The 23,674-nt window shown below is 49.8% G+C and overlaps 1 protein-coding gene and 1 long non-coding RNA gene across 7 annotated transcripts in view; both read right to left on the bottom strand.

Annotated features, from left to right (window-relative positions):
• The window catches only part of LOC142599166 (transcription factor RFX3-like), a 162,744-nt gene that overhangs the window by 62,645 nt on the left and 76,425 nt on the right, over positions 1–23,674 (bottom strand). For all 6 annotated transcript variants that reach the window (XM_075738929.1, XM_075738931.1, XM_075738932.1 and 3 more), the window contains one exon: positions 20,464–20,561. In XM_075738929.1, the coding sequence (XP_075595044.1) occupies positions 20,464–20,561 (98 nt within the window). The remainder of the gene's footprint in view (positions 1–20,463; positions 20,562–23,674) is intronic.
• LOC142599224 (uncharacterized) overlaps positions 1–23,674 on the bottom strand; it is a 620,151-nt gene that overhangs the window by 575,581 nt on the left and 20,896 nt on the right. The window lies entirely within an intron of this gene.

Raw genomic sequence — 23,674 nt, 5'->3', positions numbered from 1 at the left:
TAGAAAAGAGTGTACAGTTGCTATAAACAAACTAAATAGGACTGGCAAACAACCCCTGCCTCCACACAAAATAACATTTCATTATGTCAAAGTGCTGAGTAATTAACTTGGACTCACTGTTAAAATAAGTATTCATTAAACTTCATGGGAAATGTTTTCAGTCCCATCTGAAGAGGGATGGAGAAAAGTATGACAAGAATTGAAGAGATGAGAGGAATATCTCATTCTAGTATTAATACATTATATAGTAATTTATAAAACTGTTGTAACTTTTTAAATGCTACAGTCAAAGCTGGATTTTTATTTAGATGTCATTTATTGTGTATACTGTGTATGTTACAAAACTGTACACAGGACCAAAAAAAATGTCAGCAAATATGGTCCTATATACAAGAGTCCTATAAATGTTTTGTATTGATTTTAAATTCTCTGAAAGTCTCTGGCTGAAGCTTGAAATTCTGAGCTCATTTGTTTTTTAAGATATGCAGTTAGTTCAGCAGGGTGAAATTTTAAATTGGACAACAATATGTACAGTGTTAGGATAAAAAAGTAATAAAACAGAATTACAATTTATGAAGGGATTTGTGAAGGGATTAAAAAAGCTAAAGGAACAGCAGTAATTTAACTCAATTCTTTGCAACTATTAAACATTTGGGTCTCATTAACCAGTTAATCTTAAACTTTTCACTTAACTCATGAACCTTATGTCATTCTTCACTTCATGTTCATAATGACTGGGATCATTACACTTTACTGGGTTATAATCTTTTATTAGCAATTGAACATAACTGATATTTGGTCCTGTGTACTAACTTGGACTTTCAAATTGATATAGCTCAAAATGCACAAGTAAATAACACTCATTAGCTTTTCTAAAATGAAGAATCTGGATTTTGCAGTAATTAAAAAAATTTAGCCAATGTTTCAAGACCAACAAGCTTTATACCATGGCATGTATATAATAAAATAGTGAAATGATAAAAATTAGTTTATTTAACCAGACGCTGATTTTGACATTTAATTATAAAATCCTATAATGCTTCCTAAAATCAACTAGAACCAACATTTTGAACCCATAACAACAACCAAGTCAGAACTTCTATGGTATTAACTATGGCCATCATCGATTCTCCCTTGTTCTTCAGAGATGGCAAAACCCTCTAAAACTTAATTTTAATATCCGAAAAGTTTTTCAAGTTATGTATTATAGAATCATAGAATCATTTAGGTTTGAAAAGACCTTTAAGATCATCATGTCCAACCGTTAACCTAGCACTGCCAAGTCCACCACTAAACCAGGTCCCTAAGCACCACATCTACACATCTTTTAAATACCTTCAGGGATGGTGACTCCACCACCTCGCTGGGCAGCCTGTTCCAATGCTTGATAACCCTTTCAGTGAAGAAATTTTTCCTCATAGCTAATTTAAACCTCCCCTGGTGCCACTTGAGGCCATTTCCCCTTGTCCTATCACTTGTTACTTGGGAAAAGAGACCAACACCCACCTCGCTACAACCTCCTTTCAGGTAGATGTAGAGAGCAATAAGGTGTCCCCTCAGCCTCCTTTTCTCCAGACTAAACAACCTGTTTTGGATTTGCGTGGCAAGATTTTTGGGGGGGGGGGGGGGGGGGGGGGGCAGCTACAGGGGTGGCTTCTGCGAGAAGCTGCTAGAAGCTTCCCCTATATCCGACAGAGGCAATGCCAGCTGGCTCCAAGATGGACCCGCTGCTGGCTAAGGCCGAGCCAGTCAGAGACAGTGGTAGTGCCTCTGTGATAACATATTTAAGGGGGGGGGGGGGGAAAGCAGCAGCTTTTGTAACGAGAGAGAGGAGTGAGAAGATGTGAGAAACTCTGCAGACATCAAGGTCAGTGAAGGAGGGGGAGGAGGTGCTCCAGGCACTGGAGCAGAGATTCCCCTGCAGCCCATGGTGAAGACCATGGTGAGGCAAGCTGTCCCTCTGCAGCCCATGTAGGATGATGGGGAGCAGAGATTCCATCTGCAGCCCATGGAGAACCCCATGCCAGAGCAGGTGGAGACACCTGAAGGAGGCTGTGACCCCATGGGTGGCCAAGTTCCTGATGGCACCTGTGGATCCGTGGAGAGAGGAGCCCATGCCAGAGCAGGTTTGCTGACAGGACTTGTGACCCCGTGGGGGACCCACGCTGGAGCAGTCTGCTCCTGAAGGTCTGCACCCCATGGAAGAGACCCACGCTGGAGCAGTTCATGAAGAACTGGAGCCTGTGGGAAGGACTCACGTTGGAGAAGTTCATGGAGGACTGTCTCCCCTGAGAGGGATTTCATGCTGGAGCAGGGGAAGAGTGTGAGGAGTCCTCCCCCTGAGGAGGAAGGAGCAGCAGAGACAACATGTGATGAACTGACTGCAACCCCCATTCCCCATCCCCCTGTGCTGCTGGGGGGGAGTAGGCAGAGAATTCAGGAGTAAAGTTGAGCCCAGGAAGAAGGAAGGGGTGGGGGGAGGTGTTTTAAGATTTGATTTTATTTCTCATTCCTCTACTCTGTTTTGCTTGGTAATAAATTAGACGATTTTTTTTTTCTAAGTTGAGTCTGTTTTGCCTGTGATGGTAACTGGTGAATGATCTCTCCCTGTCCTTATCTTGACCCATGAGCCTCTCATTATATTTTCTCTCCCCTGTCTAGTATAAGGAGGGGGAGTGATAGAGCGGCTTTGGTAGGCACCTGGCCTCCAGCCAGGGTCAACCCACCACACAATCCCAGTTCCCTCAGCTGCTCCTCATAAGACTTGTGCTCCAGACCCTTCACCAGTTTCATTGCTCTTCTCTGGACACGCTCCAGCACCTCAATGTCCTTCTTGCACTGAGGAGACCCAAAACTGAACACAGTACTCGAGGTGTGGCCTCACCAGTGCTGAGTACAGGGGCACGATCACTTCCCTACTCCTGCTGGCCACACTATTCCTGATACAAGGCAGGATGCTGTTTGCCTTCTTGGCCACCTGGGCACACTGCTGGCACATATTCAGTTGAATATCGACCAATACCCCCAGGTCCTTTTCTGCCGGGCAGCTTTCTAGCCACTCTTCCCCAAGTCTGTAGCATTGCATGGGGTTGTTGTGACCCAAGTGTGGGACCTGGCACTTAGCCTTCTTGAACCTCATACAATTGGCCTTGGCCCATTGATCCAGCCTGCCTATATCCCTCTGTAGAGCCTTCTTACCCTCAAACAGATCAACACTCCCACCCAAATGCACTATATTACTTGTTTTCGCAGTTACTTAAGCTAATTTTAATTTTTCTATTTTATTCTTGGTATTTCAAAAGCTTTACAAGCAGCTGTGAGGAATTCACAGTTAATCTAGAGGGACTACAGTGCAGTCTAATGAAAACAAAACAATTTTAAAAAAGCAGGGATGAGGAGGAGGAGAAAGGCTCCAGAACCTGTATGGTCATCTAGTAGTACCATCTTTCCAGAGCTAGAATCAAGCTATCTTTTACATTGCAATAACATGTGTGCAGGCAAGATGTTTTTGAGAAATCTCCTTGGATATACCTGATGGATTTTATTAAACTGGGGCATCACTGAATGCCTACAATGAACGGTAAGTCAAGCATCTGCTACCAGACCAGATATTATATCTTTCTTAGAACCAGGCAATTTAATAAACAGTCCTATTTAATAGAGTGTACTTAAGGAGCACATGATGACGGAAACTTAGGGGAAATAGTTCAACAAGTGTCTGCCGGGGGGTGGAACACTGGAATTTCCCCAAAAGGGGAAAGAAAAAACTACAGATTAGTAAGATAAGCAAACGAACAAAGACATGAGATCATTGTTGACAGTAAAAATAGCCCTGGCCAGAGGAAATGGTATAAATGATGTCTGCAAGAGAAATCTCACTTGAAGAGGTGGAGTCCAAGAAGTGGCTCTTAGAAGCCCAAAAGACTCATGCAAATCCTAGAGAATGCCCTCATTTCTTCATTTCTCCCTCTCTTCAGTAGGCTACAATTAACAATACTGAAAAGATTACTCTGTCCAGCTGGCAGGGAGTGCAGACTCTACTTAGATTCCTAACTCTTCCAAAAAAAGTTTTAAATTTTATTCATGTTTCCAGATCTCATGATTTATTCTTGCAAACACATTTGCATTTCATAAAATATATTAGATGTCAAATTATCCTTTGTCTGAGAATGATATGCAGGTGTGTTGGTTTTGCGTGGCAAGGTTTTGGTAGCGGGGGGGGCTACAGGGGTGGCTTCTGTGAGAAGCTGCTAGAAGCTTCCCCTGTGTCTGATAGAGCCAATGCCAGCCGGCTCCAAGACGGACCCGCCGCTGGCCAAGGCCAAGCCAATCAGCGCCTCTGTGATAACATATTTAAGAAGGAAAAAAACAGTTAGAGAGCGTTTTTGCAGCCAGAGAGAGGAGTGAGAAGATGTAAGAACATCTGCAGACACCAAGGTCAGTGAAGAAGGAGGGGGAGGAGGTGCTCCAGGCGCCGGAGCAAGATTCCCCTGCAGCCCGTGGTGAAGACCATGGTGAAGCAGGCTGTCCCCCTGCAGCCCATGGAGGGAGGATGAGGGGGTGTAGTGATTCCACCTGCAGCCCGTGGAGGACCCCACGCCGGAGCAGGTGGAGACACCTGAAGGAGGCTGTGGCCCCGTGGGAAGCCCGCACTGGAGCAAGCTCCTGGCAGGACCTGTGGCTCCGTGGAGAGAGGAGCCCACGCCAGAGCAGGTTTGCTGACAGAACTTGTGACCCCGTGGGGGACCCACGCTGGAGCAGTTTGCTCCTGAAGGTCTGCACCCCGTGGAGGAGACTCACGTTGGAGAAGGCCGTGAAGGACTGTCTCCCGTGAGAGGGACCCCACGCTGGAGCGGGGGAACAATGAGTCCTCCCCCTGAGATGAAGAAGCGGCAGAAACATCGCGTGAGGAACTGACCGTAACCCCCACTCCCTGTCCCCCTGTGCCGCTGAGGGGGGCGGAGGTTGAAGCCGGGAGTGAAGTTGAGCCCGGGAAGATGGGAGGGGTGGGGGGAGGTGTTTTTAAGATTTGGTTTTATTTCTCATTCCTCTAATCTGTTTTGCTTAGTAATAAATAAGATGAATTTCCTCTCTAAGTTCGGTCTGTTTTGCTCGTGATGATAATTAGAGAATGATCTCTCCCTGTCCTTATCTCGACCCGTAAGTTTTTTTTCATTGTACTTTTTCTCCCCTGTCTAATGAAAGAGGGGAGTGATAGAGCGGCTCTGGTGGGCACCTGGCCCTCAGCCAGGGTCAACCCACCACAGCAGGAAAGATGAAATCTTCAAACTTATTAACTCTTTTAAAAAAATTTCTCAACTTAAAATTTTAGCTAACCAAAACTTTGCTAATTTGTTTAATGGAAAATTGAAATGGTATAACTTTTGAAAATTAACACAGTATAATTACAACCCTGGGCTTCAGAAGAGCAGATTCTGGCCTGTTCAGAGCCCTGCTTGGTAGGAAACTGCCCTGGAGGGAAAAAGGGCCCAGGAGAGCTAGCTGATCTTTGAGGACAGTATCCTCAGAAAAGAAGAATGGTAGAAATCAATGAGTAGAAAGGCAAGCATAGAATCATAGAACAGCCTAGGTTGGAAGGGACCTCAAAAGATCATCTGGTCCAACCTATCGTGGGAAAGGGAGCCTAGATGAGATTATCTAGCACCCTGTCCAATCACATCTTGAAAACCTCCAATGATGGGGATTCTACCATGTCCCTGGGGAGGTTGTTCCAGTGATTGATTGTTCTCACTGTAAAAAAATTCTTTCTTATGTCAAGATAAAACTTCTCCCAGTGGAACTTTTGTCCATTGCACCTTGTCTTCTCTATGCAGCTCCTTGTGAAGAGAGAGCCTCCATCCTCTTCATAGCTGCCCATTAAGTACTGGAATACTGTGATGAGGTCCCCCCTGAGCCTTTTTTCCTCCAGGGAGAAAACTAACTCCTTCAGTCTTTCCTCATAGGGCAGGTTCTCCAGCCCTTTGAGCATCTTTGTGGACCTCCTTTGGACCCTCTCCAGCCTGTGTATGTCTTTCTTGAATTGTGGAGACCAGAATTGGACACAGTACTGCAGGTGCAGCCTGATAAGGGCTGAGTAGAGTGAGATGATTGTGTCTCTATCTCCGGTAGTAATGCCCCTGCAGATGCAGCCCAGGATCTGATTTGCCTTTGTTGCTGCAGTGGCACACTGATGACTCATGTTCAGCTTGCTGTCCACCAGCACCCCCAGGTCTCTTTCAGCAAGGATGCTCCCCATCCACACATATCCGAGCCTGTACTGGGATCATTGGTTATGTTGTCCCAGGTGCAGGAATTTGTACGTCTTTTAAAATTCAAAATGGCAGTCTCTCTTCCCACACCTCTCAAGTGGATAGACCTCAAGGCAGGAACTAGGGGAGAGAAGTCCCTCCCACTGTAAGAGAAGATCAGGTTCGAGACCACCTGAGGAACCTGAACATACATAAGTCTATGGGATCTGACAAGATGCATCCCAGAATCCTGAGGGAATTGGCTGATCATAGAATCTTTAAGGTTGGAAAAGACCTCTAAGATCATCAAGTCCAACCATCAACCCAACACCACCATGCCTACTAAACAATATCCCGAAGTGCCACGTCTACATGTTTTTTGAACACCTCCAGGGATGGTGACTCCACCACCTCTCTGGGCAGCCTGTTCCAATGCTTGACAACCCTTTTGGTGAAGAAACTTTTCCTAATATCCAATCTAAATCTCCCCTGGCACAACTTGAGGCCATTTCCTCTCATCCTATCTCTTGTTACTTGGGAGAAGAGACCAACACCCACCTCACTACAACCTCCTTCCAGGTAGTTGTAGAGAGCAATAAAGTCTCCCCTCAGCCTCCTCTTCTCCAGGCTAAACAATCCCAGTTCCCTCAGCCACTCCTCATAAGACTTGTGCTCTTGACCCTTCACCAGCTTTGTTGCCCTTCCTTGGACATGCTCCAGCAGCTCAATGTCCTTCTTGTACTGAGGGGCCCCAAAACTGAACACAGTACTTGAGGTGCAGCCTCACCAGGGCCGAGTACAGGGGGACGATCACTTCCCTAGTCCTGCTGGCCACGCTATTTCTGATACAAGCCAGGATGCTGTTGGCCTTCTTGGCCACCTGGGCACACTGCTGGGTCATATTCAGCCAGCTGTCAACCAGCACCCCCAGGTCCTTTTCTGCCAGGCAGCTTTCCAGCCACTCTTCCCCAAGCCTGTAGCCTTGCATGGGGTTGTTGTGACTGAAGTGCAGGACCCGGCACTTGGCCTTGTTAAACCTCATACAAATGACCTCGGCCCATCGATCCAGCCTGTCCAGATCCCTCTGTAGAGCCTTCCTACCCTCGAGCAGATCAACACTCCTGCCCAACTTGGTGTCATCTGCAAACTTACTGAGGGTGCACTCAATCCCCTCATCCAGATCATTGGTAAAGATATTAAACAAGACTGGCCCCAAAACTGAGTCCTGGGGAACACCACTTGTGACCGTCCACCAACTGGATTTAACTCCGTTCACCACAACTCTCTGGGCTTGGACTTCCAGCCAGTTTTTTTACCCGGTGAAGAGTGCACCTGTCTAAGCTATGAGCCGCCAGCTTCTCTAGGAGAATGCTGTGGGAGACAGCGTCAAAGGCTTTACTAAAGTCCAGGTAGATAACAGCCACAGCCTTTCCCTCATTCACTAAGTGGGTTACCTGGTCATAGAAGGAGATCAGGTTGGTCAAGCAGGACCTGCCTTCCATGAACCCGTGCTGGCTGGGCCTTATCCCCTGGTTGTCCTGCACCTGCCTGGTGAGTGCACTCAAGATGAACCGCTCCATAATCTTCCCCGGTACCGAGGTCAGGCTGACAGGCCTGTAGTTCCCTGGATCTTCCTTCCGGCCCTTCTTGTAGATGGGCATCACATTGGCAAGCCTCCAGTTGTCTGGGACCTCCCCTGTTAACCAGAACTGCTGATAAATGATGGAGAGTGGCTTGGCAAGTTCCTCCGCCAGCTCCCTTGGTACTGCTCCTGTGCCTTTAAGATTTCCTTCTTGAAGAATGCCCAGTCTTCCTGGACCCCTTTGCCCTTCAGGACTGTCTCCCAAGGGACTCTCTCAACCAGTGTCCTGAGCAGGCCAAAGTCTGCCCTCTGGAAGTCCATGGTAGTGGTTTTGCTGACCCCCCTCCTTATTTTGCCAAGAATCGAGAACTCTATCATTTCATGGTTGCTAAGCCCAAGATGGCCTCCGACCACCACATTTCCCACCAGTCCTTCTCTGTTTGTAAACAGCAGGTCAAGCGAGGCACCTCTCCTGGTAGGCTCACTTACCAGCTGTGTCAGGAAGTTATCTTCCACACACTCCAGGAACTTCCTAGACTGTTTCCTCTCTGCTATGTTGTATTTTCAGCAGATGTCTGGTAAGTTGAAGTCCCTCATGAGAACAAGGGCTAGCGATTGTGAGACTTCTGCCAGCCGCTTGTAGAATGCTTCATCTGCCTCTTCATCCTGATTGGATGGTCTATAACAGACTCGCAGCAGGATATCTGCCTTGTTGGCCTTCCCCCTCATCCTTACCCATAAGCACTTGACCTTATCATTACAATCGTCGAGCTCTATACAATTGAAACACTCCCTAACATACAGAGCCACCCCACCACCTCTCCTTCCTTGCCTATCCCTTCTAAAGAGTTTATAGCCATCCATTGCAGCACTCTAGTCATGAGAGTCATCCCACCACGTTTCTGTGATGGTGACTAAGTCATAGCTGTCCTGCTGCACAATGGCTTCCAGCTCCTCCTGTTTGTTGCCCATGCTGCATGCATTGGTGTAGATGCACTTGAGCTGGGCTTTCGATTTCACCCCCCAACATTGGCGTGCCACACCTAGGCTCCTCTCTAATGTGCCTGGTTATATCCCCTTCCCACTCTGAACCTAGTTTAAAGCCCTCTCGATGAGCCCCACCAACTCATGAGCGAGAATCCTTTTCCCCCTTTGAGATAGCTGAACTCCATCAGTCCCCAGCAGGCCCGGTGCTGTGTAAACCTCCCCATGATCAAAAAACCCAAAATTCCACCGATGGCACCAGCCTCTGAGCCACATGTTGATCAGGTGAGTTTTCTTGTTCCTTTCAGTATTCTTCCCTGCCACTGACGGGATTGAGGAAAATACTACCTGTGCTCCTGATCCTTCAACTAATCGCTCCAGTGCCCTGAAGTCCCTTTTGATCACTTTTGGACTTCTCTCTGCAACCTCATCACTGCCAACTTGCATAACCAATAGTGGGTAATAAACAGAGGGCTGTACCAGACCAGGGAGTTTCCTGGTAACGTCTCTAACCTGGGCCTCAGGGAGGCAGTAGACTTCCCTGTGGGATGGGTCTGGTTGGCATATTGGGCCCTCTGTTCCCCTTAGAAGGGAATCGCCTATAACAATTACCCTCCTTTTTTTCTTAACAGAGGCATTCATAATGCATGGGACTGACTGGCTCACCCTAGGCAGTCTCCTGGATGGACCTTCACCTACATCCTCATTTGCCTGAACCTCAAGTTCCAGAGTCCCATATCTGTTGTGTAAGGGCAACTGGGAAGGTGAAGGAGGCCGGGAGGGGATTTGCCTGCTGCCTCAAGCAGGGACCTGTTTCCATTTTCCCCTGTCTCTTAGGTTCCCTCCTTATGCTTGGTGGAAAGAGGGTAGGGGATCCTCTGCTGCTTCTGGAGCCTCCATCGGCTGCCTTGGCCTCCGGGATGGTAGGGTGTGGCTCCACCAATCTATCTCCCTCTCACACTCCCTGATACTCCTTAACCTTTCCACTTCCTCTTTCAGCTCTACCATCAGGCTGAGCAGATCATCCACCTGGTCGCACCGAAAACAGCTGTTGTCTCTGCTGCCCTCCAGTTTGAGTGAAAGACTCAGGCACTCCTTGCAGCCAGAGACCTGGACAGCTGTATGTTTGTGTGGGAGCTCCATCTGGGTCACCACATTCCTTCTGGTGATGGCTTTCGGGTGAGTGGAAACCATAGCTAGGTCCACTCCTGGGAGGGCGATGACCACTAGTTGAGTTACCCTTTAGAGCCAGGATGGGGACTGCGCCCTACCCGCACGCCCTGCCTGCGCGAACTGCCATGCAAACTGCCGTGCCATGCCCTTTTCATGCACCACGTCCTGTTTGCCTGCCCTGTTCGCTGTGCTCTTGGTCGCTCGCGCTCCCTGGGGGCTGCTCTTGTATGTGAGGGGGTTTGGCCACTGTCACTCTTGCCCCCACCCATGCTGAGTCAGAGCTGCCGTTTGTCAGGAGCTCCCTCTTTCCCGCCATGGGCAGGAGGGCTGGGGTGCCCTCTCTCTCCCTGCTCTTTTGCCTTTGCGGTTTTGCTGCTGTTTTGCCACTTTAGGAAGAGTTCACCGGTGTGATCCTTGACTCTGGAGCCCTTTGCCTCCGTGGCTTTGCTGAAATGGCGGGTACACTGGGTTTTAAGAGGTCTCTCCTGTTTACCCCACATCCTTTACTTGCCCATCCAGTCTATGACTTCCTCACTTGACTGTTGGTCATCCCTTCCCCATCATTCCTAGTGTAAAGCTCTCCTTACCAGGTTGGCCAGCCTGTTGGCAAAGCTGTTTGTGCCCCACTTGGTCATGTGGATCCTGTCTCTCCCTAGCAGTCCTCCGTCCTCAGAGACGATCCCATGGTCATAGTGGCACAAAGTCTAGTTGGAGGCCAGTAAATAGTGGTGTACCCCAGGGGTCAATACTGGGTCCAATACTGTTCAACATCTTCATTAGTGATCTGGATGATAGGGCAGAGCGTACCCTCAGCAAGTTGGCTGATGGAACGAAACAGGGAAGAGTGGCTGATATATCACAGTATCTCGTACATGCCAGGGGGTAGCATCCAGTTGGAAAGCAGCTCTGCAGAAAAGGACCTGCAAGTCCTGGTAGACACCAAGTTGAACATGAGCTAGCAGTGTGCTGTTGCCGCAAAGAGGGCTAATGGTATCCCTGGCCGCATTAGGCACAGTATTGCCAGTAGGTCATAGAATCATAGAATGGTTTGGGTTGGAAGGGACCTCAAAGATCATCTAGTTCCAACCACCCTGCCATGGGCAGGGACACCCTCCACTAGACCACATTGCCCAAAGCCTCGTCCAACCTGGCCTTAAACACTTCCAGGAATGGGGGCTCCACAACCTCTCTGGGCAACCTGTTCCAGTGCCTCACCACTCTCACAGTAAAGAATGTCTTTCTAATATCTAATCTAAATCTACCCTCCTTCAGCTTAAACCCATTACCCTTTGTCCTGTCACTACATGCCCTTGTAAACAGTCCCTCACCATCTTTCCTGTAGGCCCCCTTCAGGTATTGGAAGGGTGCAATTAGGTGTCCCCGCAAACTTCTCTTCTCCAGGCTGAAAAATCCCAACTCTCTCAGCTTGTCCTCACAGGAGAGGTGCTCCAGTCCTCTGATCAACTTCATGGCCCTTCTCTGGACTTCAGAGATGAACACAGTACTCCAGGTGGGGTACCCCAGAAGAGCGGAGTAGAGGGGCAGGATCACCTCCCTCGACCTGCTGGTCACACCTCTTTGGATGCAGCCCAGGACACAGTTGGCTTTCTGGGCTGCAAGCGCACACTGCTGGCTCATGTTGGGCTTCTCATCAACCAACACCCCCAAGTCCTTCTCAGGGATGCTTTCAATCCATTCTCCACCTAGCCTATAGTTGTGCTTGGGATTTCCCTGACCCACGTGCAGGACCTTGCCCTTGGCCTTGTTGAACTTCAGGCGGTTCACACAGGCCCACCTCTCCAGCCTGTCAAGGTCCCTCTGGATGGCATCCCTTCCCTCCAGCGTGTCGACCACACCACACAGCTTGGTGTCGTCAGCAAACTTGTGGAGGGTGCACTCGATCCCACTGTCCATGTCACCGACAAAAATATTAAACAGTGCTGGTCCCAGTACAGACCCCTGAGGAACGCCACTCGTCACCATTCTCCACTTGGACATTGAGCCCTTGACCACAACTCTTTGAGTGCGACCATCCAGCCAATTCCTTATCCACCGAGTGGTCCATCCATCGCATCCACGTCTCTCCAATTTAGAGACAAGGATGTCGTGCGGGACAGGGTCAAATGCTTTCCACAAGTCCAGGTAGATGACATCAGTCACTCTTGTCCATGTTGGCTGTCACCAATCACCGCCTCATTTTCCATGTGCCTGAGCATAGTCTCCAGGAGGATCTGCTCCATGATCTTGCCAGGCACAGAGGTGAGACTGACCGGCCTCTAGTTCCCTGGGTCTTCCTTTTTTCCCTTCTTAAAAATGGGGGTTATGTTCCCCCTTTTCCAGTTGGCAGGAACTTCACCGGACTGCCAGGACTTCTCAAATATGATGGATAGCGGCTTGGCCACTTCATCCGCCTGTTCCCTGAAGACCCGTGGATGCATCTCATCAGGTCCCATGGACTTGTGCACCTTCAGGTTCCTTAGATATTCTCGAACCTGATCTTCTCCTACAGTGGGCAATTCTTCATTCTCCCAGTCCCTGCCTTTGCCTTCTGCGACCTGGGCAGTGTGGCTCGAGCCCTTGCTGGTGAAGACTGAGGCAAAGAAGTCATTGAGTCATTGTCCCATGGTATTCTACCAAGCAGATCCCTGAAGAGGCCAAAGTCTGCTCTCCTGAAGTCCAGGGTAGTGAGCTTGCTGTGCACCCTCCTCGCTGCCCTGAGGATCTTGAACTCCACCATTTCGTGGTCACTGCAGCCAAGGCTTCCCTCGAGCTTCACATCCCCTACCAGCCCCTCCTTGTTGGTGAGAACAAGGTCCAGCATGGCACCTCTCCTCTTTGGCTCCTCTGTCACTTGGAGGAGAAAGTTGTCATCAACACATTCCAGGAACTTCCTGGGTTGCTTGCGCTCAGCTGCATTGTCCCTCCAACAGATATTGGGGTGGTTGAAGTCCCCCATGAGGACCAGGGCTTGTGAACGTGAGGCTGCCTATAGAGGGCCTCATCCACTCGGTCCCCGTGGTCAGGTGGCCTGTAGCAGACCCCCGCTATGATGTCCCCTGTCCCTGTGCTCCCTTTAATCTTGACCCATAAGCTCTCGGTCAGCTCCTCATCCATCCCCAGATGGAGCTCCATGCACTCTAGATAGTCATTGACATAGAGGGCAACACCCCCTCCTCTTCTGCCCTGTCTGTCCTTCCTAAAGAGCCTGTACCCTTCCATCCCAACGTTCTAGTCATAGGAGCCATGCCACCACGTCTCTGTGATGCCAATAAGATTATAGCCCTGCAGGCATGCCCGCATCTCCACCTCCCCTTGTTTAGTCCCCATGTGACATGCGTTTTCATAGAGGTATTTAAATTGGGCTCCTGATGAAGCTGACTGACTGGCTGGAGCAGCTGGAATTCTTTTGTGCTTCACGTCAGGTGTTCTCCTGCTGACTTGTAATCCTTCTCCAGGCTCTGGGCTTCTGTTGCCGGCACTGGCATCAAACTGGTAGGAGTGGGATGGATTGAGGTTCCCCTCTTTACCAGCTTGGCAAGGCTATGACTGACAATGCTCTTCCCCTTCTCTGACAGATGGAACCCATCAGCCCCCAGTAGACCAGGTTTCTCAAAGCAAGTCCCATGGTCTAAGTAGCCGTTCCCTTGGCTGTGGCACCAGTCCTGTAACCATTGGTTGACTCGCCGGATTTGCCTGGCCCTTTCATACCCCTTCCCTTTGACCTGGAGGATTGATGAAAAAACTGCCTGCTCTCTGTAGTCCCTTACCGCTGCTCCCAGGGCTCTGTAATCCTTCTTAATACTTCTGAGACTGCTCCTGGCTGTATCACTGGAGCCCACGTGAAACAACAGCAGCGGATAATAGTCAGTGGACTGTACAAGGCTTGGTAGTCTCTCAGTGACGTCCCTGATCCAAGCCCCAGGTTAGCAGCACACCTCTCTAGAGAATGCGTCAGGTTGGCAAATGGGTGCCTCTGTACCTTTCAGAAGGGAGTCGCCTACTACTATCACCTCTTGCCTTTTCTTAGTTGCGCTGGTTGTTATACGAGGGGCAGACTGGGCTGCCTTACTCAGCTCCAGTGTCTCTCATGATATGGTGGGTCTTTCCTCTTCAGTCTACAGAGCGGTGAAGCAGTTCTGCCAGAGCACCTCAGGCTTCAGGGGAAATCTCTTCCTCCTGCTGGTCCTTACTGTTGCAACCTTCCATTCTTCTGCATTATTGGCCCCCCTCCCTTCTGTGTGTGCCGGTGTGGGAGTTGGCTGTTTGGCCCTGGGCTATGGGTCCACTGCAGACTGTGCTTGGAAAGAGTTATCTAACTCCTTCTCAGCCTCCCTGATATTACACAGTCTTCTCACTGCCTCCTGCAGCTCAGCCACCTGCTGCAGGAGGTCCTCCACCTAGACACACCTTTGCAGGCAGGTGTGCCGCCTATCCCTGCCCAGGGAAAAAGGTCTAGGTAACTTCCTGCAGTCAGATGTCTGCACTGCAGCCTCTCCCTTCAGTAGCTCCATCTGAGTGGAGGCATCACCCACTGCTGGGGTAGATGATTCAGACCCCCCAGCAGGAGCTGCAGTCTTTGCTCTCAGGCAACTATCCATAATTCTACCTTGAGGGTCAGGTAGGATGGGTGCCCTTGACCTGTCACAGAATGGTGCCCAGTTCCTGGGTTATGTGTACTTCAAGTCTCCGACTTGGCCAGTGAAATGCCCCTGCTTCGAAGAGGCACTCTCCCTACATGCCTTTCCGCATGAACTGCTGTGCCATGCCCTGACTGACATGCCACGCTCTGTTTGCCCATTCTGGTTGCAGCACTCCTGGTCACTTGCGCTTACTAGAGCTGCCTTTTTTAGGTGTGAGGGTGGCTGCCATTGCTCTGGCAATGCCAAAGCCTTGTCAGAGTCTCCCTCAAGAGCTCATGTCTCTATATTTGTGTTGGTTTTGCGTGGCAAGGTTTTGGTAGCGGGGGGGGGGATACAGGGGGGGCTTCTGTGAGAAGCTGCTAGAAGCTTCCCCTGTGTCTGATAGAGCCAATGCCAGCCGGCTCCAAGACGGACCCGCCGCTGGCCAAGGCCAAGCCAATCAGCACCTCTGTGATAACATATTTAAGAAAGAGAAAAAGCAGTTAGAGAGCGCTTTTGCAGCTGGAGAGAGGAGTCAGAAGATGTAAGAACATCTGCAGACACCAAGGTCAGTGCAGAAGGAGGGGGAGGAGGTGCTCCAGGCGCCGGAGCAAGATTCCCCTGCAGCCCATGGTGAAGACCATGGTGAAGCAGGCTGTCCCCCTGCAGCCCATGGAGGGAGGATGAGGGGGTGTAGAGATTCCACCTGCAGCCCGTGGAGGACCCCACGCTGGAGCAGGTGGAGACACCTGAAGGAGGTTGTGACCCCGTGGGAAGCCCGCGCTGGAGCAAGCTCCTGGCAGGACCTGTGGATCCGTGGAGAGAGGAGCCCACGCCAGAGCAGGTTTGCTGACAGGACTTGTGACCCCCTGTGGGGGACCCACGCTGGAGCAATTTGCTCCTGAAGGTCTGCACCCCGTGGAGGAGACTCACGTTGGAGAAGGTCCTGAAGGACTGTCTCCCGTGAGAGGGACCCCACGCTGGAGCAGGGGAACGATGAGAGGAGTCCTCCCCCTGAGGATGAAGAAGCGGCAGAAACACCGCGTGAGGAACTGACCGTAACCCCCACTCCCTGTCCCCCTGTGCCGCTGAGGGAGGCGGAGGTTGAAGCCGGGAGTGAAGTTGAGCCCAGGAAGATGGGAGGGGTGGGGGGAGGTGTTTTAAGATTTTGGTTTTATTTCTCATTCCTCTACTCTGTTTTGCTTAGTAATAAATTAGATGAATTCCCTCTCTAAGTTCGGTCTGTTTTGCTCGTGATGATAATTAGAGAATGATCTCTCCCTGTCCTTATCTCGACCCATAAGGTTTTTTCTTCGTTGTACTTTTTCTCCCCTGTCTAGTGAATGAGGGGAGTGATAGAGTGGCTCTGGTGGGCACCTGGCCCTCAGCCAGGGTCAACCCACCACAATATCAAAGAGACCAGTGAAAAGTGGCATTCCTCAGGAGTCAGTATTGGGACTGGCACTGTTTAACATCTTTGTCGGTGACATGGACAGTGGGATTGAGTGCACCCTCAGCAAGTTTCTGATGACACCAAGCTGTGTCGACATGCAGGAGGGAATGATACGCAAGCCCATGGGACCAGGTGGGATGCATCAAAGGGTGCTGAAGTAGCTGACTGATGTCATTGCAAGGCTCTCTGTCATCCTCAGAAGGTCAGAGCACCTGGGGGAAGTCTGTGATAACTGGAAAAAGTCATATCACACCCATCTTCAAGTACAAAAAGGAGGACACCAGGAACTACAGGCCAGTCAGCCTCATCTCAGTCTCTAGAAAGCTTATGGAACAAATCCTCCTGGAAGCTCTTTGTAAATGCATAAATGGCAAGAAGGTGATTAGGAGAATTACCCATCGCTGCTCCTCCATGTGGGTGGGGATGAAGCAAAGACACATACCACGAAAGCGATCAAAAGGGACTTCAGGCTCTTAGGACAGTCACTGAAGGATTCGGGAGAGGAGGTAATATTCTCCTCCCTCCATCCAGGTGAGGGCAGCAATGTTGGGAGGAACAGGCGGACGCAGTCCATAAATGCACGGCTCCGTGGCTGGTGTCAACGCCACAACTTTGGGTTCTTTGACAATGGGGCGGCCTACGCGGCACCAGGCCTGATGAACTCTGACGGGATTCATCTCTCTCAAAGGGGGAAGAGGATCTTTGCCCAGGAACTAGCGGGGCTCATCGACAGAGCTTTAAACTAGGCTCGAAGGGGGAGGGGGATAACATCAGGCTTGCCAGCGACATGTTGTGGGATGATGTGCCCAGGATGGAGGGACGGGGCGCTGGCGAGGGCCCTCGGCCTACTGCTCAGAGACGTGCTAGACGCACAACAGCACCCTCAAAGCCTACAGGAGACAAGCCAGGGGCTCCAGATGCAACAGGAACCAACAGGGAAACACTGGGAAGATACATCAAAAGAATCCCAGCCACCCCAGCCAATAAGTCAGCCTCATCAGGGGCACAACTGAAATGCCTCTACGTGAACGCACGGAGCATGGGGAATAAACAAGAGGAGCTGGAGACGTGTGTGCGCCTGCAAGGCTATGACCTTACTGGCATTACAGAGACGTGGTGGGACAGCTCCTATGACTGGAGTGTTGGGATGGAAGGGTACAGGCTCTTTAGGAAGGACAGGCAGAGCAGAAGAGGAGGGGGCGTCGCCCTCTATGTCAATGACCAGCTGGAGTGCATGGAGCTCCACCTGGGGATGGAGGAGGAGCCAACTGAGAGCCTATGGGTCAGGATTAAAGGGAGGGCTGGGGCAGGGGACATCATAGTGGGGGTCTGCTACAGGCCACCTGACCAGAGGGACCGAGCAGATGAAGCCCTCTATAGGCAGATAGGAGCAGCCTCACGTTCACAAGCCCTGGTCCTCATGGGGGACTTCAACCACCCCAATATCTGTTGGAGGGACAACGCAGCTGAGCGCAAGCAATCCAGGAAGTTCCTGGAATGTGTTGATGACAACTTCCTCCTCCAAGTGACAGAGGAGCCCACGAGGAGAGGTGCCATGCTGGACCCTGTTCTCACCCACAAGGAGGGGCTGGTAGGGGATGTCAAGCTCAGGGGCAGCCTTGGCTGCAGGGACCATGAAATGGTGGAGTTCAAGATCCTCAGGGCAGCGAGGAGGGTGCACAGCAAGCTCGCTACCCTGGACTTCAGGAGAGCAGACTTTGGCCTCTTCAGGGACCTGCTTGGTAGAATACCATGGGACAAAGCCCTGGAAGGAAGAGGGGCCCAAGCCAGCTGGCTAATATTCAAGGGTCACCTCCTCCAAGCTCAGGAGAGATGCATCCCAACAAAGAGGAAGTCAGGCAAAAACACCAAGAGGCCCCCATGGATGAACAAGGAGCTCCTGGGCAAAGTCAAACAAAAACAGGAAGCCTACAGAGGGTGGAAGCAAGGGCAGGTAGCCTGGGAGGAATACAGAGAAAGTGAGCAGCCAGGGAGCAGGCTAGGAAAGCCAAACCCTTATAGAAATAAATCTGGCCAGGGATGTCAAGGACAACAAGAAAAGCTTCTATGGGTATGTTAGTGAGAAAAGGAGGACGAGGGAAAATGTGGGTCCCCTCCGGAATGAAACGGGTGACCAGGTTACCCAGGATATGGAGAAGGCTGAGGTACTCAACGACTTCTTTGCCTCAGTCTTCACTGGCAAATGCTTGAGCCACACTGCCCAGGTCACAGAAGGCAGGGACTAGGAGAATGCAGAACCGCCCACTGTAGGAGAAGATCAGGTTCGAGAATATCTAAGGAACGGGAAGGTGCACAAGTCCATGGGACCTGATGAGATGCATCCGTGGGTCCTGAGGGAACCGGTGGATGAAGTGGCCAGGCCACTCTCCATCATATTTGAGAAGTCCTGGCAGTCCGGTCAAGTTCCTGCCAACTGGAAAAGGGGGAACATAACCCCCATTTTTCAGAAGGGAAAAAAGGAAGACCCAGGGAACTACAGGCCGGTCAGTCTCACCTCCATGCCTGGCAAGATCATGGAGCAGATCCTCCTGGAGACTATGCTCAGGCACATGGAAAATGAGGAGGTGATTGGTGACAGCCAAGATGGCTTCACTAAGGGCAAATCGTGCCTGACAAATATGGTGGCCTTCTATGATGGGGTTACAGCGTTGGCGGATAAGGGAAGAGTGACTGATGTCACCTACCTGGAGTTGTGGAAAGCATTTGACCCTGTCCCGCACGACATCCTTGTCTCTAAATTGGAGAGACATGGATGTGATGGATGGACCACTTGGTGGATAAGGAATTGGCTGGATGGTCGCACTCAAAGAGTTGTGCTCAACGGCTCAATGTCCAAGTGGAGACCGGTGACGAGTGGTGTTCCTCAGGGGTCGGTACCGTGACCGGCACTGTTTAACATGTTTATCAGCAGCATGGACGGTGGGATCGAGTGCATTTTTAGCAAGTTTGCCGACGACACCAAGCCGTGTGGTGTGGTCGACACACTGGAGGGAAGGGATGCCATCCAGAGGGACCTTGACAGGCTGGAGAGGTGGGCCCATGCGAACCGCATGAAGTTCAACAAGGCCAAGGGCAAGGTCCTGCACGTGGGTCGGGGCAATCCCAAGCATGACTATAGGCTGGATGAGGAATGGATTGAAAGCATCCCTGAGGAGAAGGACTTGGGGGTGTTGATTGATGAGAAGCTCAGCATGAGCCAGCAGTGTGCACTTGCAGCCCAGAAAGCCAACCGTGTCCTGGGCTGCATCCAAAGAGGTGTGACCAGCAGGTCGAGGGAGGTGATCCTGCCCCTCTACTCTGCTCTCATGAGACCCCACCTGGAGTACTGCATCCAGTACCTACAGGAAAGATGGGGACGGACTTTTTATCAGGGACTGTAGTGACAGGACAAGGGGTAATGGGTTTAAGCTGAAGGTAGATTTAGATTAGATGTTCGGAAGACATTCTTTACTGTGAGGGTGGTGAGGCACTGGAACAGGTTGCCCAGAGAGGTTGTGGAGGCCCCATCCCTGGAAGTGTTTAAGGCCAGGTTGGATGAGGCTTTGGGCAATGTGGTCTAGTGGAGGGTGTCATTGCCCGCAGCAGGGGGGGTTGGAACTAGATGATCTTTGAGGTCTCTTCCAACCCAAACCATTCTATGATTCTATGATTCTGTGAAGTTATCCCTACTCTGAGTGTGTGTTTGGGTTGTACCATATGACCTCCAGAGGTCTCTCTTGACCTAAATTATTCTATGATTTTAAGTTTGCACATGTGAGAAAGGAACTTGATGGCAGAAAAGCGTGTTCATTGAAGCAAGAAAAGCACAGGAAATAGAGGAGTCTAAGAGAGAAGTAAAAGGATATATTCTCGTTCCTCTCCCTTCCATCCTTTCTTTGGAAAAAAATTAAATATGTATCTCATTGCACTAAACACAGTAAAGAAATTACATAGTTGTTTTCTGTAAGTAATGACTGCAATTGCCTCAGCAATTTAGGAAATTGCCAGTAGAATTTCAGCTAGAAGAATAGAAGGCCCACATGAAGGCTTCTTTATTACACAGATGATATATTATGACAAATTTAGATAATCCTTCCTATCAGCATAACTTAAAACTTGTCCATAAACTTAATTTTTTTTCCCCAAACAACAAAATGCTGCATATATAGCTTCACAATATGTCCAACTGTAACAATTACCTGAATTCATTTTAGATGAATTTGGAATGTGAATTCAACTTGCTTTCACCCAAATAATGATTTAAAATGACAAAAAATAAAGTTTTTATTCAAACATTTTTCTTTGCTACTTAAAATACAGTAGCCCATATGATGTCATTAAAAGAATGTGCATTTAACCTTATATTTTAGTAAACATTCTAATTTTGGTCAATAACCAACTTACATAGTTCCATTTGTGTAGACTGTGTCACTTCCCTCCACATACTGAACCTGGGCTGGGTAGACATGCTGTACCTGTTGCACAGTCTGTACTTGCTGTACCTGTAAACAAGAACACCAGAAATATGGGATAGTTTACCTTATAAAAAGAATGACTAGTACTTCAGTGCATCTAATGGTTTCTAAACAATACTCTCAGTCATGGGAAATCCCTGTTCTCACAATTACTAAATAACACAGAATGTAATATTGTGCTACAAGTCTGTAATATGCTTGTGGAGTGGAGTACTAACACTGGAGATACATGCCCTTGAGAGTATGGGTATTTTCAATGCCAAAGACAGAACCATCTGGAAAGCAGAAGAAAAACAACTGTATGCTTCACACCAAGCTTACGAACTATATTCAGTAAAGAAGAAAATTTTATTTGGTCATTGACGTGGTTTAGCCCCAGCCGGCAGCTAACCATACCATCTACATCATGCCCAGATTATTTTACAGATCTCATTCCCTTACTCTATGGGCTATCACTCTAAAATGTCTGTCGAGTTCATTTAGTCCATGGCTTTGGGTTCCATCTGCCATTACAGTCTCTCAGGGCAAGAGGAATGGTGCGTGCTACTGGATTGTTGCATGCTGCATCCGGAGTATTCACAGCCAGTGTATCTGGTATGGTCCATGCTCACAGTCTGGATGTCAAAGATGTGATTTTTGATAAAGTTTCTGGGCACCAGTTGAAGTCAGTTCTAGTTCCATCATTGTGGCACTTTGTTCAGTTTCAAACTCCATCCTTCATTAGTTTTGGGAGATTCTTATGGTCATACCATTGATACAGTATATCGCTATTAATATCATGCAATTTAATTTATGGGCTATTCTCACCCAAAATCAAATCCCCTTGGGGTACACACCGGACTTCCCCATCCTTCCGCATCACCCACCAAGTGCACCCTGGTCCCTGAGCAAAAGCAATCCCGCAGATGGGCTTGCCTTTGCCTGAAGCAGGGATGACCCAAACTGTTTTACCCAACATATTTTTCATGCGCACTACAGGAACTTTATCCCCTTCTACTGGGCGTGGAAATTTTGATTGGGCAGGGCCAGCTCGATTGGCAGATCCCCTAGTGTTAACTAACCAGGTGGCCTTTGCTAAATGTGTCCCCCAGTGTTTGAGGGTCCCACCACCCATTGCTCTCAGGGTAGTCTTTAGCAGCCCATTGTATCGTTCGATTTTCCCAGAGGCTGGCCCATGATAGGGGATGTGATACACCCACTCAATACCATGCTCTTTGGCCCAGGTGTCTATGAGGTTGTTCCGAAAATGAGTCCCGTTGTCTGACTCAATTCTCTCTGGGGTGCCATGTCGCCACAGGACTTGCTTTTCAAGACCCAGAATAGTGTTCTGGGCAGTGGCATGGGGCACAGGATATGTTTCCAGCCATCCGGTGGTTGCTTCCACCATTGTAAGAACATAACGCTTGCCTTGGCGGGTTTGTGGGAGTGTCATGTAGTCAATTTGCCATGCTTCCCCATATTTATATTTCAGCCATCGTCCTCCATACCACAGAGGCTTTACCCGCTTGGCTTGCTTGATTGCGGCGCACGTTTCACATTGATGGATGACCTGTGAGATGGCGTCCGTGCTCAAGTCCACCCCTCGATCACGGGCCCATCTATATGTCGCATCTCTTCCTTGATGGCCTGAGGTGTCATGGGCCCACCGAGCTATAAATAATTCACCCTTACGCTGCCAGTCCAAATCCACCTGAGCCACTTCAATCTTGGCAGCCTGATCCACCTGCTGGTTGTTCTGATGTTCCTCAGTGGCCCGACTCTTGGGTACGTGGGCATCTACGTGACGTACCTTTACAACCAGCTTCTCTAGCCAGGCAGCAATATCTTGCCATAATTCGACAGCCCAGATGGGTTTGCCTCTGCGTTGCCAGTTGCTCCGCTTCCACTGCTGTAACCACCCCCACAGGGCATTGGCCACCATCCATGAGTCAGTGTAGAGGTACAGCGCTGGCCACTTTTCTCTTTCAGCAATATCTAAAGCCACCTGGATGGCTTTCACCTCTGCAAACTGGCTCGATTCACCTTCTCCTTCAGCAGCCTCTGCAACTCGCCCTGTAGGACTCCATACAGCGGCCTTCCACCTTTGATGCTTTCCCACGATGCGACAGGCCCCATCAGTGAAGAGGGCATATGGTTTCTCATCTTCTGTTAGTTTATTATACGGTGGGGCTTCTTCAGCATGCGTCACCTCCTCCTCTGGTGACATTCCGAAATCTTTCCCTTCTGGCCAGTCTGTGATCACTTCCAGAATTCCTGGATGACTGGGGCTTCCTATTCGAGCCCATTGTGTGGTCAGTGCAACCCACATACTCCACGTAGCATCGGTTGCGTGATGTGTAGTAGGAGCCCTCCCTTTGAACATCCAGCCCAGCACTGGCAGTCGGGGTGCCAAGAGGAGCTGTGCTTCAGTGCCAATCACCTCTGAAGCAGCTCGAACCCCTTCGTAGGCTGCCAATATCTCCTTTTCCGTTGGAGTGTAGCGGGCCTCGGATCCTCTGTATCCCCGACTCCAAAACCCCAGGGGTCGACCTCGAGTCTCCCCTGGTGCTTTCTGCCAGAGACTCCAGGTAGGGCCATTCTCCCCGGCTGCGGTGTACAGCACATTTTTCACATGTGGTCCTGCCCGGACTGGCCCAAGAGCTACGGCATGAACTATTTCTTGTTTAATTTGTTCAAAGGCTTGTCGTTGCTCAGGGCCCCATTGGAAATCATTCTTCTTCCGGATTACATGGTAGAGAGGGCTTACTATCAAACTGTAATTCGGAATGTGCATTCGCCAGAAACCCACAACACCTAAGAAGGCCTGTGTCTCCTTTTTGTTGGTTGGTGGGGACATGGCTGCTATTTTGTTGATAATATACATTGGGATCTGACGCCACCCGTCATGCCACCTTATTCCTAAAAATTGGATTTCCTGTGCAGGCCCCTTCACCTTACTTTTTTTTATGGCAAAGCCAGCCTGCAGCAGGATTTGGATTATTTTCTTCCCTTTCTCAGAAACTTCCTCTGCTGAGTTGCCCCATACAATGATGTCATCAATGTATTGCAGGTGCTCTGGGGCTTCACCCTTTTCCAGTGCAGTCTGGATCAGGCCATGGCAGATGGTGGGGCTGTGTTTCCACCCCTGGGGCAGTCGATTC

The sequence above is a fragment of the Balearica regulorum genome, chromosome W (genome assembly GCF_011004875.1).
Source record: "Balearica regulorum gibbericeps isolate bBalReg1 chromosome W, bBalReg1.pri, whole genome shotgun sequence".
Lineage (NCBI taxonomy): Eukaryota > Metazoa > Chordata > Aves > Gruiformes > Gruidae > Balearica > Balearica regulorum.
This window is presented reverse-complemented; position numbering and strand designations above follow the sequence as displayed.